The following is a 14,641-nucleotide window of genomic DNA, read 5'->3' on the forward strand; positions in this document are numbered from 1 at the left end:
AGTGACTTGTCCAGCGAGCCAGGCTTAGAACCCAGGAGTCCTGGCTGCCAGCCCTACGCTCAGACCATGCGGCCTCTCCTCTGCGGAGCTGTGATCTCACCCACGTTCTCTGCCCGTTCTCGTGCAGAGTGTGCTTCCGCCGCAGCTCAGGAGGCCCCTTCACCCTGCAGTACGAGCTTCTCACGCTGCCCTTTGGCATCCCGGCCGGCCACGACGTTGTCCAGCTCACCGCCTCTTCCCAGGGGAGCCCCCTGCAGAACCGCACCGTCTTCACTCTGCTGGAACAGGACCCGGGCAGCCCCTTCGCCCTCCGGGACGAGAGAGGCCGGGGCGTTCTCTCCACGCTGCGCCCGCTCCACGCTGCCGGCATCTATCGGCTGAAGGTGCAGGCCCTGGCCCATGGCGAGCAGCGGGCATGGAGTGTCTTCCTCATCCTCATTTCCGTCTCACCCTACCCCTACTAACGGCAGCCAGGGGGCGCTGGGAATGGGCAGAGGAAGGGGGAAGGTGCTGATCCCATGCCCCAAGCCCCACCAGACATTGTCTCCTTCCCGTCTGTGCCTGATTCCACCTCCCATAGGGGGCATCAGCTTAGTCTGAGATGAGCTTCTCCCTTTGTCCCCTGTGTGTCTGCCTGGGATCCCCAAGCCCTGTTGCCTGCCATCAGCTCAGTGCCCTGCAAGAGGTTCCCCATGATCCTGTAAAACTCCCCTCCCTTGGCTCCTCGCTAGGGTTGCCAACCCTCCTGGATTGTCCCGGAGTCTCCAGGAATTCAAGATTAATCTTTAATTTAAAGATTGTGTCATGTGATGAAGCCTCCAGCAGTACGTCCAACCAAAATTGGCAACCCTGCTCCCAGCCCCTATGGCTCAATCCCTTTGTGAGCTAAATTGCCTTGACCCCGTGGAATGGTGCCGAGGCAGTTCGGAGGCCCGTAAATGCTGACCTCTCGTTGTCTGGACTTTGCACCCATCGCTCCTCCTACTAGCTCAGCAGAGCAGCATGTGCTTGAGGCACTGGTTCATCCAGTGTCCTGCAGTGCTCTGCTGTGGTGGAGGGGTGAGGGGTGTAAACATCAGGTGCTATTGGCACTAGTCTCTTGCAACATGGGGCTGGCCTTGGGCCTGCTATCACATGCGGCTTTTAAGCAAACAGAGCTGCCTGCGTGGTCTTGAGGTCAATCAGAGCTGAGATACTGCGAACCTGCGAGGGGAAACCGCCAAGCGGCCGTTAGTCTCCTTGGCTTTTGGCTCTCGGGTGGCATCACGAAGCCTGTGACTCGCCTGAGATAGACACTGGAGACACCAGGCCATTACTGTTCTTTTCCATTTGTATCGGGGTAGCACCTAGAGACCCCATCTGAGATCACAGACCCATTGCTCAAGGGTGGGAGAGGAAATGGAGACCCAGAGAGGTCACCAGCAGGTCAGTGCCCATAATCAGGAACAGAAACCCAGGTCTCCTGAGTCCCCATCCAGTGCCCTGTCCGTGCATGGAGCGCTCAGGTGCGTACTCGCCGGAGAGCTGAGATGCACATTTCAGCCTTGCCAATAGTGCAGAGCTTCGCTAGCGTTGCGCAGGTCCTGGAGCCATCTCGAGGCCAAGCACACACTGCGCAGTGCTAGGTGAGGCAGATGTTTAAGAAGCCACCGAGCTGATGTGGCAGGGCCGGGAAGGGAGTTCCAGGGCTGAAAGGTTTGTTGGTAACCACATATTAAAAGGTTAGTTCCCTCGTGTTCAGTCTTTGTTATAATCAAACTGGTTTCGCAGCACACTTATTTATTTCTGGTTTTGTACCAAATAAAGATGATTTTGTGAGTAAAACAATCATGTTGTTTGAGGGCATCATCCTTCTGCACTGCATGACGGCTCTGCGGATTTCGGACTGGAGCTTGGGGCCTGATTCTGCTCTCAGTCCCAGTAGCCTGCTGCTGCTGAACTCAGTGGGGCAGGATCTGATCCATTGTCTCATTCGTATCCTCCATTCCAGGTGTCCCCATTGGCTTTGGAGATTAGACACCACCTAGTTCCTCTACAGTGCTTTTCATCTGTAGATCTCAAAGCACTTTACAATGGAGGCCAATATCACCTGTCTCCAGTTTATAGATGGGGAAACTGAGGCACAGGGAGGTGAGTGACTTGCAGGGCTTAATTTGTAATGAAAGAGGTGCCGGGGCTCAAGCATTTTTTTTTTTACATTCATAACTGATACAGCAAGTCCAGAGGCGCCGGGGCTAGGAACTGCCCGGCCCAGAGGTGCCAGGGCTCAGCCATGGCACACATTAAGCCCTGGTGACTTGCCCAAAGTTATTCACCTGTGTCAGTGACAGGGCACCAGTCATCACGTTCCTCACAGCTGGATCCTGTACTACTGAAACCAATGAGAGCTGTGTCTGTGACCATGGTAGATGAAGGCTCAGGCCCTGGGTGCAGTTATGACCTCGGGCTGGGGGCAGGAATAAGCTGCAGGAACAGATGGGCTCTGGAGATACAAAGATCCTCTCTCCGTTCAGAGATCTTTCTCTCTGTTTCTGGGGAGGGCCCCCTCGTCAGGGCAGAGGGCACAGGGCTGTCTGCTCACAGCGCTGGTGGCAGGCTGCAGTAGCTGTGTGCTCCAGCTAGGGGGTGCTGGGTCCTGTGTAGAGGTGACCTGCAACGGTAATTTGAAATAACGGGTTTGTGTGATGGAGCAGGGAGGTGGAAAGAGTATCCTCCCCACGTCTTGTTTGTTACCTTAGCAATATCAGCAATGTCTCATCTGCCACCACCACCACCCCCAGCCAGTTCAGCAGAAGGAGCTCCTGCTCTGGAGACCTCGTAGGATCATCCAGGGGTCAAGCTGGGACCATCTGAATGAGGGAGCTCCCCATACAGAGGAGAAGGTGTTTGGACATCTCATGCCCACCCAGAGGGTGCCCTTGTGGGACTGATCCCCACTCATTTCAGTCAATGGAAAGAGGCCCGTTGGCTGCGGCAGTATCGGCTCAGGATGCTTAAAGGCTAGCCTGGAAATTGCACACAGGACGATAGCTGGGCCGAGTCCTGGGGTGAAGGTGCTGCAGGGAAAGCCCAATGTCTCTGCTCCAGCTGTTACTGTGCAGAGCTCTCCTGCAAACGCACAGACCCTTTGCCTGCTTTGTGCCTGGTGCTTTGCGTTGACCTAGCTGGTGCTCGGTCTGCTCAGGCCAGGCCTGGTTTTAGAGTGTGACCTGAGCGCCGATGACCTGAACCTGACCCCAGAGGGTGCCATTGCTTTCAGACCAGACCCAGACCTGCGTCAGCAGCCCGACGCCCATTGCCTCATCTTTGGGTCTTTGCCTGGGGAGAGCTGCCCGTTCCCTGTGCCCGCGAACAGTCTCTGCCCGCCTCCTGCCTGGGGGGTCGGCAGGGTGGCAGCTCCTGCTGGGCACGCTGGGCAGCGCCTGGCTGCCCAGCTCCTGCCGGCGGCACTGTGTGCGCTGCAGAGGGAGCGGCGCAGCCACTTGCCGGCTCTAGACTCCCTCTGCAGCTGCCGGAGCTGGGCACTGGGCCGACCCCCAGGGCCGGAGGTGATCAGAGACGACCCAAGCCCCAGAGGGAGGGTCAGGCTGTTTGCAGCCCCCACCCAAAGCTGACCCTTGGGATCAGTTCCCAGCAGGTTCGGGGGGTTGCAAGGCTTTTCTCAGTTGTGTTCTGTCCCTGCACAGGGCCTGGCCTGGCTCGGCAGCACTGCCCTTTGAGATGTGCTGATCCTCACACGGCGCGGGCTCCCAGTTCCCCCATGCCCCTGCTAAGTGGGGAGGAGGCCGGGGCCTTTGAAGTCAAGTGACCCAGTCATGAGAGAACTGGATTTCAAAACGCCCCCTCGTGATGTGTCCCCGCCCTGTGCAGCTGTCCGGCTTGCTGGGGGCTGGGAAGTTTGGAGCTTCCATGGGACAGGCTTGATCCTGCCTCAGCTGGAGCCAGGTGAATGAAACCAGTCGCTTTGGTGCTGCAAACGCCGCCCTCTGTCCCAGTCACCTGACCCACCTACCTCCCGCCAAACCACCACCAAGACCCCGGTGTAATGCGTAACATTGTGCCTGATAACATCGTCTGAGCCCCGTAATCTCCCAGCCCTCACGGATACCGCAGGGCAGGGATTCAATGTGACTGCAGTCATTTGTAGCATGGGGAGGGTTTCTCTCGCTCACCACTCCCTCTTCTAGACCTTGCTGGTGGTGTGTTGCTGGGCCACGAGAGGCAGCCATGTTCCAGAGGTGGCTGCATTCAGCTGTGGGGAAAGCCCCTCTGTCTCGGGGGAACCCAAGCTTTGCAGTGTCCTGGGAACATGGGTGCCACCTACCTCATTTTGCCTAAAACAGAACAGGGTGAAATTGCTCTCCTCTCCAATACAGAGCGATAATCTGCAGAGCCTGCAGGTCCCAGCATGCACCGTACCATCTTGGGTCTAAGGGGTCGGCCAAATGGATCAAACAGATGTTCCTAGAGGTGGTTGAAGGCTAAATATTTAACCTGGGGCCTTCCTGCTTTAGTTTCAAAAGGGAACTGGGCATTTCCCTCAACCTCCCCATGGCAGCATGAGTCCTGGACCTGGTGTTGCCTAAAGGATTGTGCACTGAACTGGGACTCAGGAGAGTTGGGTTCTCCCACCTCTGCCACTGGCCTGCTGCATGACCATGGGCAAGTCACTGTACCTCAGTTTCGCCATCTGTTAAATGAGGATAATGATACTGCCCTGCTTTACAATGTGCTTTGAGATATACTGGTGAGAAGAGCTGGGTGGTATTATTAGTATTGGTACAGAAGAGGCCTCGTTTCCTGATGCATCTGGTGCACCAGGTTGTGGTTAAGTGGAAAACCAAGAACATGTTAAATTAACTACACTCATCAGTCAGGCATCAAGATGCCATCTCCCTAAAGACTTCCCAATTGTGTTAGCTCATTGTCTTGGAAGACAGCTGAAGACGTAGTCTGCAAGGCCCTTCGCTGGCAGAGAGCGGCAGGAAGCCGGGCTTGTCCCTGGGGAATGTTCCTGTCAATATTTCATGCAGCAAAGGGACATTTCTTTGGCTCCATGGACATTTGATTTAGTTCTTTGTTTACTTTGAAAGATACTGCAGTGAAGTCAGTGCTGGTGAAAGGGGCCTGATTGACGTCCCTGGAGGCTGGAGCCATCTAGGGAAGAGGGACAGCGTGGCCAGGGGCGCAGCAAACTTCCCGTGCGTGGCCTCATGTTCTCCTCTGGCCACTGACCTGGAAGGCGTCACCCATAAGGTGTGAGCCTAGAGCTCCAGTTCAGAGGCCCATGCAGTCCTTTGGCTTCTCTGCTCAGCCTGGGGCAGGGGACAAAACCACAACCAAACTACCACGGCTAGTGTGGACACACTGAACATAAGAACGGCCGTACCGGGTCAGACCAAAGGTCAATCCAGCGCAGTATCTGTCTGCCGACAGTGGCCAATGCCAGGTGCCCCAGAGGGAGTGAACCTAACAGGTAATGATTAAGTGATCTCTCTCCTGCCATCCATCTCCACCCTCTGACAAACAGAGGCTAGGGACACCATTCCTTACCCATCCTGGCTTATAGCCATTAATGGACTTAACCTCCAGGAATTTATCTAGTTCGCTTTTAAACCCTGTTACAGTCCTAGCCTTCACAACCTCCTCAGGCAAGGAGTTCCACAGGTTGACTGTGCGCTGCGTGAAGAAGAACTTCCTTTTATTTGTTTTAAACCTGCTGCCCATTAATTTCATTTGGTGGCCCCTAGTTCTTATATTATGGGAACAAGTAAATAACTTTTCCTTATCCACTTTCTCCACATCACTCTGATTTTATAGACCTCTCTCATATCCCCCCTTAGTCTCCTCTTGCTGTGCTGGCACGAGTGCTACCCCGTCACTGCAACTACCCAGGCCTCAGGATTTGCACACTTGAGCTAGTCAGGGTTTACCCCAGCTGGAAGGTATTTTCTTGCTGTCATCAGCAATGTCCTGTGTCATTGCAGAACAGCCCTGTGCTGCTGGACAAGTCCCTAGCCTGCAGGCCATACAGCAGCATGCCAGCAATTGTGCCGTGCTGGCTGACAATGACCAACGGTAACTGCAGTTCACCAGGGCTAATGGGAGTGGGCGCAGGGCTGCCACGCTCCTTGCAGCAGGGAACAAGAAGGGCTGCATTGTCAGTTGCATTTATCTTCATGAGGGTTCTGTAATGAGGAAAGCAGTCGCTAGTGACACTTGGTACACAGGGGAATAAACGACCCAGCAGGCTGTCAGCTGTTTAATAACTGGTGAGTTATGTTCTCAGTCAAAGGATGCCTCTGAGGCGCAGACAGGTGCATATTCAGCTGGGAGCAAGGGGAAGAATCTATGGGCTTGGATAGCTAAGGAAGAGTGGGTTTGTGGTTGATAATAAAACCTAGCACTTTTCTTCCATAGAACTCAGGGTCTTAAGGATGGTATTCCATTTTACAGATATTTAAATAGTACGTATATAGCACATGCAATTCATAGCTATCAAAGTGCTTTACAGAGATATTCTAATTTTACCGGTGGGGAAACTGAGGCATAGAGAAATTGTGACTTGCCCAAAGCAGAGGAGTGGGACTGAGAAAATCTGGGCTTTATTCCCAAATCTGCCCCCGATTCACTGTGCGACGGTGGGCAAGTCACGGAAGGCTAACATTTTCAAAAGTAGACACTAATTTTGAGGGTTTCCATTTTGACCAACTTAAGACAGCTAGGTGCTGAGCACTAACAACCTAGGGGTTAGATTGGCCTGACTCCTGGGCCTTTTCCTGGTGTCTGTATCTTGTGGCCCAGAATCTAAGCCTTCTGTAGTGTTTTGTGGCCATGAAGCACGTCTCCGAACTGTGAATTGGGTGTAAACGCTTGCAGTGATGGCTGCAGAGAGAGCCTAAAACGGCAAAGCTGACATTTGAAATAGCCACCTAGTCATTTCACTTGATGTGTTAACTCCAGAGACTAATGATGACAAAGTACATGTCCATGTTGTTAACTATTACACCGGTGATCTCAGCATGCAAGAAAGAGGAGGGATGAGCAGATACCACAGTGACGAGCATGGTATAAAAATCTTGCCTGGTAGTACTATGAAGAGCTGCACAATCTACAATCTCATTTTGGATGTGGGTGGAGCCTGGATTGTGAGCAGAGGTTGGGGGAGCACCGGTTTGTTTTTTCCAGTTTGACACAGGCCCACCCCATCCAGTGGGAGCTGGTAGTGCCTAGCGTCTCAGGAAGTCAAGCCCTATCTAATGCTGGCCATCCAAAATGAATGGCCTCTTGAAAATGTAGGCCTTAAACTTTGTCAGGCTAATAACGCTTGTCCCCAACAATCCATGTGAAACGACAACAATTCATTAATCTCTGAGAATCTCAGCTGGAAGCTGCTATATGAGTACGGAGTGTTATTATTTTCCATGCCAATTAGCAATACATTTGGGTTAATGATTGTGCCAGTCCATGGAGAATAGGGCAGGCACATACACTTACTGAATGATACGCACACAAACAATGACACACACACACACACACATGCAATTCTGTTAGCCAGAGAGCTTGCATGAGGCTGTATGTCAAAATCTATATTTTCCTTTGTCTGAGGTGGATGTTCTGTCAATATTTGCCCATGGCTGTAGCCGCTGCTGGTCGTTGTTTATATGATGCCCTCAGTCAGGAATCCGGACCCCGTTGTGCTAGACTCAGCCATAGGGTAGGTGCTGCCCCGCAGAGCCTACGATCACCGGATGAGACACAACAGGTGGCTGCGAGGCAGGCGGAGGAGCACAAGGGACCAGAGACAATTGTGTTTCGTGTCACAAGCAGTGATCAGCCCTGGGAGAAGGGGCCCAAACTAGGTTCATTCATAATAGTCAAGAAAATAGGGGGCCGAGAGCCACCGGCTCAGTCTTCTGCCACTGGCAGCAGCCCTAGGGTGACCAGACAGCAAGTGTGAGCAATCGGGGCAGAGGAGGCGGGGAGGGAACAGGCACCCGTGTAAGGAAAAGCCCCAACGATCAGGATTGTCCCGATACAGTCGAGACATCTGCTCACTCCACAGCGGGCAGGAGTTTGTCACAGGTGTCTGACGCCTCCCGGCAGCCCGCTGCTGCCCACGTGCTGCCCCGGGGCTGGAGCGGGGCCGCGGGCAGACTCCGGGCGGCCCTGCTCCCTGGGGGGGGGGCCCGGCCTGCAGGAGGGGGGCGAGGCAGAGCCGGAGGGCGGGGCCGGGGGGGCCGCTTGGTGCCCGGGCTCTGCCGCCCGCGGGGAGCAGCCGCGTGGCCGGGACCCGGGTGGCTGATGGAGCCTGGGGCACAGGCGCGTTCAGCGGTGGCCGGGTCCGGGGCGCTCGGCTGCAGGCTCGACCCCCGCCCGGGAGCAGCCCGGCCCGACCCCGGCCCCGGCCCACCTGCGGGAAGGGGAGTCGCTCCCGCGGGCCCCACCCACGGCCGGGAGACGCCCCCTTCCTGGCCCCGCCCCGCCGCGCTTCATAACAGGGATGCCCGGTGCCCCCATCGCCTGATCGCTTCCCTGCGTCCGGAGCGGAGCCTGCTGCGGCTGTCGGGGTAATTCGGCTGGGGAGGTTACGGGACCAGCGGAGCGATGCTGGGGGTGGAGATCCGGGGGGGGGCTGGTGGGAGCTGGGGACCAGTGGGGCGAGGCTGGGCGGGAGTGGGGGGAGGTGTGGGGGAGGGAGGCTAGAGGGATCGGGGTGGAGATCCATGGGGAGGCTGGGGGAGGGAGGGTCAGTGGGGACCAAAGGGGGGAGGCGGGGGGGGAGGGTTGGTGGGGGAAGAGGCTAGAGGGATGCTGTGGGGTGGAGATCCGGGGTGGGAGCTGGGGACCAGTGGGGCGAAGCTGGGCGGGAGTGAGGGTCAGTGGGGACCAAAGGGGGGAGGTGTGGGGGAGGGAGGCTAGAGGGATCGGGGTGGAGATCCATGGGGAGGCTGGGGGAGGGAGGGTCAGTGGGGACCAAAGGGGGGAGGCGGGGGGGGAGGGTGGGTGGGGGAAGAGGCTAGAGGGATGCTGTGGGGTGGAGATCCGGGGTGGGAGCTGGGGACCAGTGGGGCGAAGCTGGGCGGGAGTGAGGGTCAGTGGGGACCAAAGGGGGGAGGCGGGGGGGAGGGAGGCTAGAGGGATCGGGGTGGAGATCCATGGGGGCCAGTGCGGGAGAGGCTGGCAGGAAGGGTCAGTAGGGGGAGGGAGTCTCTAAAGGTATCAGTGGAGGGAGGCTGGGGGGGTGGGGACCCAGTGTGGGGAGGCTGGTGGAAGATGGGGACCAATGGGACGCAGCTGGGGGGGAGTGAGGGTCAGTGGGGACCAAAGGGGGGAGGGAGGCTAGAGGGATATGGGGTGGAGATCTGTGGGGACCAGTGGGTGGAGGGTCAGTAGGGGGAGGGAGGCTAGAGAGATCAGCAGAGGGATGCTGGGGGGTGGAGATCCATGAGGACCAGGGGCGGGAGGCTGGTGGGAGCTGGGGACCAGTGCGGGGAGCGGGAGGGAGGCTAGAGGGATCAGGGGACCAGTGGGGGGAGGCTGGGGGGAGGTCTCATGGCGTGGAAGCAATGAGGGGGGCAGGTTCTGGTGAAGGGGACCCCCGCTGCTTTGGCGCCCGTTTGTTTTGTGGGGATGGAGGATCAAACAGCCCCTTGCTCATCAGGAGGCAACACCCTGCTCCCTCCATCCCTGGCGCTGACTCCCCAGCTCAGCGCCCCCCCCCCCGTCTCCCCCCAGCCTGTCTGCTACTCTGTTGTTTGCCTTCCTTCCCTGTCAGTGAATGAAATTGAAATGGACACAGTGGCAGACAGTGAATTAAACAGTCAGGCTCCAGTCACTCAGCTTGGGCCAGCCCCGCTCATTTAACGGCTTCTCACCTTGTTGGGCCTGGGTCTCTGCCGGGTCCTGGGGGTTGCGCTGGGGGGTGGGGTGGGGGGAGAGGTACAGTCCCTCCCCACTGACCTGGGGCGAGGTTTCAGAGGAGCGAAAGCTGCCTGGAAACGTGACTGAAGTGGGGAGAGGTGGGAGAGTTGCTCGCCTGGCTGAGGCAGGGTCGGGGAATGGCTTAGAAACGGTCGTCGCCTTGTCACGGGCTGCATGCTCTGGAACAATGCTGTTCCCAGCCCCAGCAATAGTGACGCTGGTTATTCTGCAGCACCCAGTCGGGAGCCAGGGCCCTATTGTGCTAGGCACTGTGTGCCCTGAAGCTGCCTCGTCTTCACTAGGAACCCAGGGTGGGTGTGTGGGGGGGGGCTTTTTCTTCGAATGGGTTACAATCCTCGGCTGCAATTGTGGCCTCGTTGCAGTCGCTGGAAGTTCTGCCAGTGGCGTCAGGATTTTCCCACCCCTAGTGCCAGGGCCGGCTTTAGGAAGCGCGGGGCCCAGTTCAAACATTTTCAGCAGGGCCCCAGCAGGGATGACTAAAAAAAAAATGTAACAAAAAGCCTTTAATTTCTTAGCCACCAGATCCCTATAAAAAGTTCTGATTTAAGGGATGTGCCACAGTATGTATTTTTTGTACCAATCAGGGCCGGCTCCAGGCCCCAGCACGCCAAGCGCGTGCTTGGGGTGGCATGCCGCGGGGGGGGGGGGGCGGCAGGCGGCTCCGGTGGACCTCCCGCAGGCGTGCCTGCGGATGCTCCACCAGAGCCGCGGGACCAGCGGACCCTCTGCGGGAGGTTCCACTGGAGCCGCAGGACCGGCGACCGCCAGAGCGCCCCCCGCAGCGTGCCACCGTGCTTGGGGTGGCGAAATTGCTAGAGCCGCCCCTGGTACCAATAGGGCTATCATATGTCCGTATTTTCCTCCCGGATGGTGATTTAAGAACCAAAAAGCCTGACATGTCCGGGAAAATATGGATGTCTGTTAATCCTACCTAAATTTCTTTTTTAAAAAGACGGGCCTGAACTAGAAATGAGCTCCGTTTTACATGTGTGGGTCCCCACCACTCCCTGGGGGTGTGCTAGGGTGACCAGATGTCCTGATTTTATAAGGACAGTCCCAATTTTTGGGTCTTTTTCTTATATAGGATCCTATTATCCCTGTCCCAATTTTTCACACTTGCTGTCAGGTCATCCTAGGGTGTGCACATATGTGGGTCCCAGCTGCTCCCTGCAGGGTTACTGCCCTGGGAACTGCAGGGCACCAGTGGACATGGGGCTGGCTGGAGGCAGGGCAGGGGCTGACTGGAGGTAGGGTCTGGCTGCAGGTAGGTCAAGGGGTGCGGGGCTGGCTGGAGACAGGGGGGTGTGGGGTGGGTTGGCTGGCTTCAGGCAGGGCAACGGGGGTGTGGCATGGGTTGGCAGGGCTGGACTGGCTGGCTTCAGGCAGCGGTGTGTGGCAGGGGCTGGCTGGAGACAGGTCAGCGGGTGCAGGGCTGGTGCGGGCAGGGCAGGGGGGGTGCGGCAGGGGCTGGCTGGAGATGGGCTGGCTGTGGGGAGGGTGTGCGGGACTGGCTTGAGACAGGTCAGCGGGTGCAGGGCTGGTGCGGGCAGGGCGGGGGGGGTGCGGCAGGGGCTGGCTGGAGACGGGCTGGCTGTGGGGAGGGTGTGCGGGACTGGCTGGAGATAGGGCAGGGGGTGCGGGGCTGGTGCGGGGCTGGAGGCAGGGCAGGGGCTGTGGGGCTGGCTGGAGACAGGGGCTGGCTGCGGGCAGGGCAGGGGGTGCGGGGCTGGCTGCAGGCAGGGACTGGTGCGGGCCAGGTAGGTGGTGTGGGGCTGGTGTGGGCAGGGGGTGCAGCAGGGGCTGGCTGCAGGCAGGGGGTGCAGGTACAGGGGATACAGCCCACCCTGTACGGTAAGTGCCCCCTCCTCTCCCCCTCCCCCACCAGGGTAGCAGCAGCAGCCCAGGGTTCAGGGGCTATTTAAAGGGCCCGGGGCTCCCCTGCTTCTACTGCCCCCGCCCTTTAAATAGCCGAGGGAGCCCTGGGGAAGCGGCAGGGCTCCGGTGGCTATTTAAAGGGCCGGAGTGGTAGAAGCAACGGGAGCCCCGGACTTTTTAAATATCCCCCAGAGCCCCGCAGCCCTACCCCAGGGCTCCAGCAGTGGGGCTCTGGTGGCAATTTAAAGGGCCTGGGGCTCCAGCCCCTGCTGGGAGCCCCAGGCCCTTTAAATTGCCCCCTGGGGAAGCCAGGCCACCTCGGTACAGTGCACCGGCTCTTGATGGTACGCCGGACTGGGGCTTGGGCGCGGGGCCCTCTTAGGGGCGGGGCCCGATTCAGGGGAGTTGGTTGAACTGGCCTAAAGCCGGCCCTGCCTAGTGCAGATGGGATGGTGGTGGGGTTATTACCATGTGTTCATTGGTCCAGGTAAACCCTAGGGACTAGCTAATGGGTTAAAACATAAACCTCATTCCTGGTATAGACGTGGCCTTAAACTGTAAGTTCTCTGGAGCAGGGGCTGCCTCTTTGTTCTGTGTTCGTACAGAGTCTAGCACAAAGGGGTCCTGTGATGGGTGCATTGAGTGCTGCCACAACACAAAGAATAACACTAGGAGAGGATGGTTCTTTCTAGTAGGGTATTTCCACCACCCACCCCACCTCTCCCCTTCCTCCCTACTCTCCATGCCAAGAGCAATTAGCCTGGCATAGTGCTGGGCAGGCAGGTGTGTCTGGAAGGCAAACTCTCACCTGCCCTTCCCGGTCTGGTTATTGAAATCAACAGCTGTTTGACCTCACCCAACAGCCTGGGGAATGCTCATCTACGTGGTTTGCTGTTGAAGTTCCTGTAAGAAGGATGACTCGGGTCCTAAGAACATTGCTACAGAGCAATACGCAATGTTGAGAAAGACTTTCCCTTGATCTGGGTTTCGCTTTCCTTTTTCTCTTGATTTAATGTCCCCAGCTATAAACTCCATGAAATGCAGGAAATACCTCTCCCTTCCTGGTCAGGCTCGGCTTTTCTTGGCATGATCCCCAGGGGCGAGAAGCTTTGGGTAACTGCCTCCTTGCAGGAAACTGTGGTGATCCAGACTGTGTAAAGAACAACCCTGCTCCAAATCTCCCCAACTGCATTTCCCTCACCCCTCATTAAGGAGGACAGGTGCATGAAAATCATCCCTGTGTTTCTCGCAGTGTCTATGCAGCCTATTAGTATGAGCACCAAGGTGGGACCCAGAACTCCTGGGTTCTCATCCCAACTCTAACACATGCAACCTCTCTCTGCTTTGTCTTTGCAAGTCCCTGAGGGCCAGGTTTTCAAAAACTCATGGCTTGGTGACTAAGAGCCCAGCACCCACAGTATTCTGACCTTCATTTCTCTGGCTTGGTTTCCCCATCCATTGGGGATAATAGTATCTACCTGTGACATTCCCCTCTGGTGTTGTCTGGACCAGTGATCCTTGATTCTGGAAGCCAGCCTTACCCTGCTCTGCTGTGAGAACCCCCACTCCTGGGCTGGTCACGCACAGCCTCTGGCATGTCAGCTGCTCCCAGCTAGCAAGCAAATGACACTAGCCATTTTCTCCGGTCCCGGACACAACCCTAGGAACCTCCGTCTTGCAGCGTCCAGTTATACCCACTGGGCGTTGCAAGCGGAGTTTGTCAATTTAACAAAAAAATTGATATGTACCAGGCTTGTTCTCCCAAGGGGAGTTTCTGACACACTGCAAACCAAATGCACTGCTTCGGGTAGAATAAACAAACAGATTGAGTAACTGTAAAGGTGGATTTAAGTGATTGTAAGTCAAAGCCTAACAAGTCAGATTTGGTCAAATGAAATAAAAACAAAACGCATTCTAAGCTGCTCTTAACACTTTCAGTGTCCTTAAAACTTAGATGCTTGTCACCATAGCCTGGCCAGGCTCTCCCCTTTGATCAGTGGTTCAGTTGCTTGGTGGTGGTGGTGGTGTCTGTAGATGTAGGTTGAAGATGGAGAGCATGGCAAAATGTCTCTCCCTTTTAGCATGTCCTTTCTTTCCTCTTGTCTTTGCCTGCCCCCTTCAGAGTCAGGTGAGCATTACCTCATCGCAGTCCCAAACTGCCCAAAGGAAGGGGGTGACTCCCTCGAGGGTCTAACTGCCTAAGCCAGTGTCCATTGTTCCTGTGGGGCTGGGCTGGGTTAGTCCCATCCATGCCCTGACGAGGTGTGAACTGCCCCTCTGTTCTTGGAGAGTTTTGCCTGGGCTTGCTTTAAGCCACGAAGATACATTTTCAGCCTCATAACTATATACATGAAATTATAACATTAGTGTAACAATTACTAGCATTGGCCTGCTAAACCCAAGGTTGTGAGTTCAATCCTTGAGGAGGCCACTTAGGGATCTGGGGCAAAAATTGGTCCTGCTAGTGAAGGCAGGGGGCTGGACTCGATGACCTTTCAAGGTCCCTTCCAGTTCTAGGAGATTGGTATATCTCCAATTATTACCTTACCTTTAACAACCACGTTCAGTGCATTATGAGCTTTCCGAAGACACCCAGCATGACAAACTTTGCATTGGATACCACACCATCATTTTATAAAGATGAACATGGGGGTGCAGGGTGTTCCCCCGGGGTACAGAGCGTCACACTACCTCACAGGGATAGTTGTGAATTTATTCCAATGTGTTTATTCCAATGTGTTTATTCCAATGTGGCGGTGATACAAAGAACTAAGTACTGTTATTACTAAGGGGCTTGCCTGCTCCACCTGTTTATTCTGCA

At 56.2% G+C, this 14,641-nt stretch overlaps 2 protein-coding genes across 3 annotated transcripts in view; both read left to right on the forward strand.

Moving 5' to 3' along the window:
- HMCN2 (hemicentin 2) overlaps positions 1–1,827 on the forward strand; it is a 107,926-nt gene extending 106,099 nt beyond the window's left edge. For both annotated transcript variants that reach the window (XM_044992679.1, XM_044992678.1), the window contains one exon: positions 128–1,827. In XM_044992679.1, coding sequence (XP_044848614.1) covers positions 128–464 — 337 coding nt within the window. In that variant the 3' untranslated portion in view covers positions 465–1,827. The remainder of the gene's footprint in view (positions 1–127) is intronic.
- A 6,642-nt stretch (positions 1,828–8,469) lies between these two features.
- Positions 8,470–14,641, forward strand: part of ASS1 (argininosuccinate synthase 1) — a 75,373-nt gene continuing 69,201 nt past the window's right edge. Inside the window, exon 1 of the mRNA XM_044992327.1 lies at positions 8,470–8,570. The gene's annotated coding sequence lies outside the window, so the exon portion shown is untranslated. The remainder of the gene's footprint in view (positions 8,571–14,641) is intronic.

The sequence above is a fragment of the Mauremys mutica genome, chromosome 18 (assembly GCF_020497125.1).
Source record: "Mauremys mutica isolate MM-2020 ecotype Southern chromosome 18, ASM2049712v1, whole genome shotgun sequence".
NCBI classification, from domain to species: Eukaryota; Metazoa; Chordata; order Testudines; family Geoemydidae; genus Mauremys; species Mauremys mutica.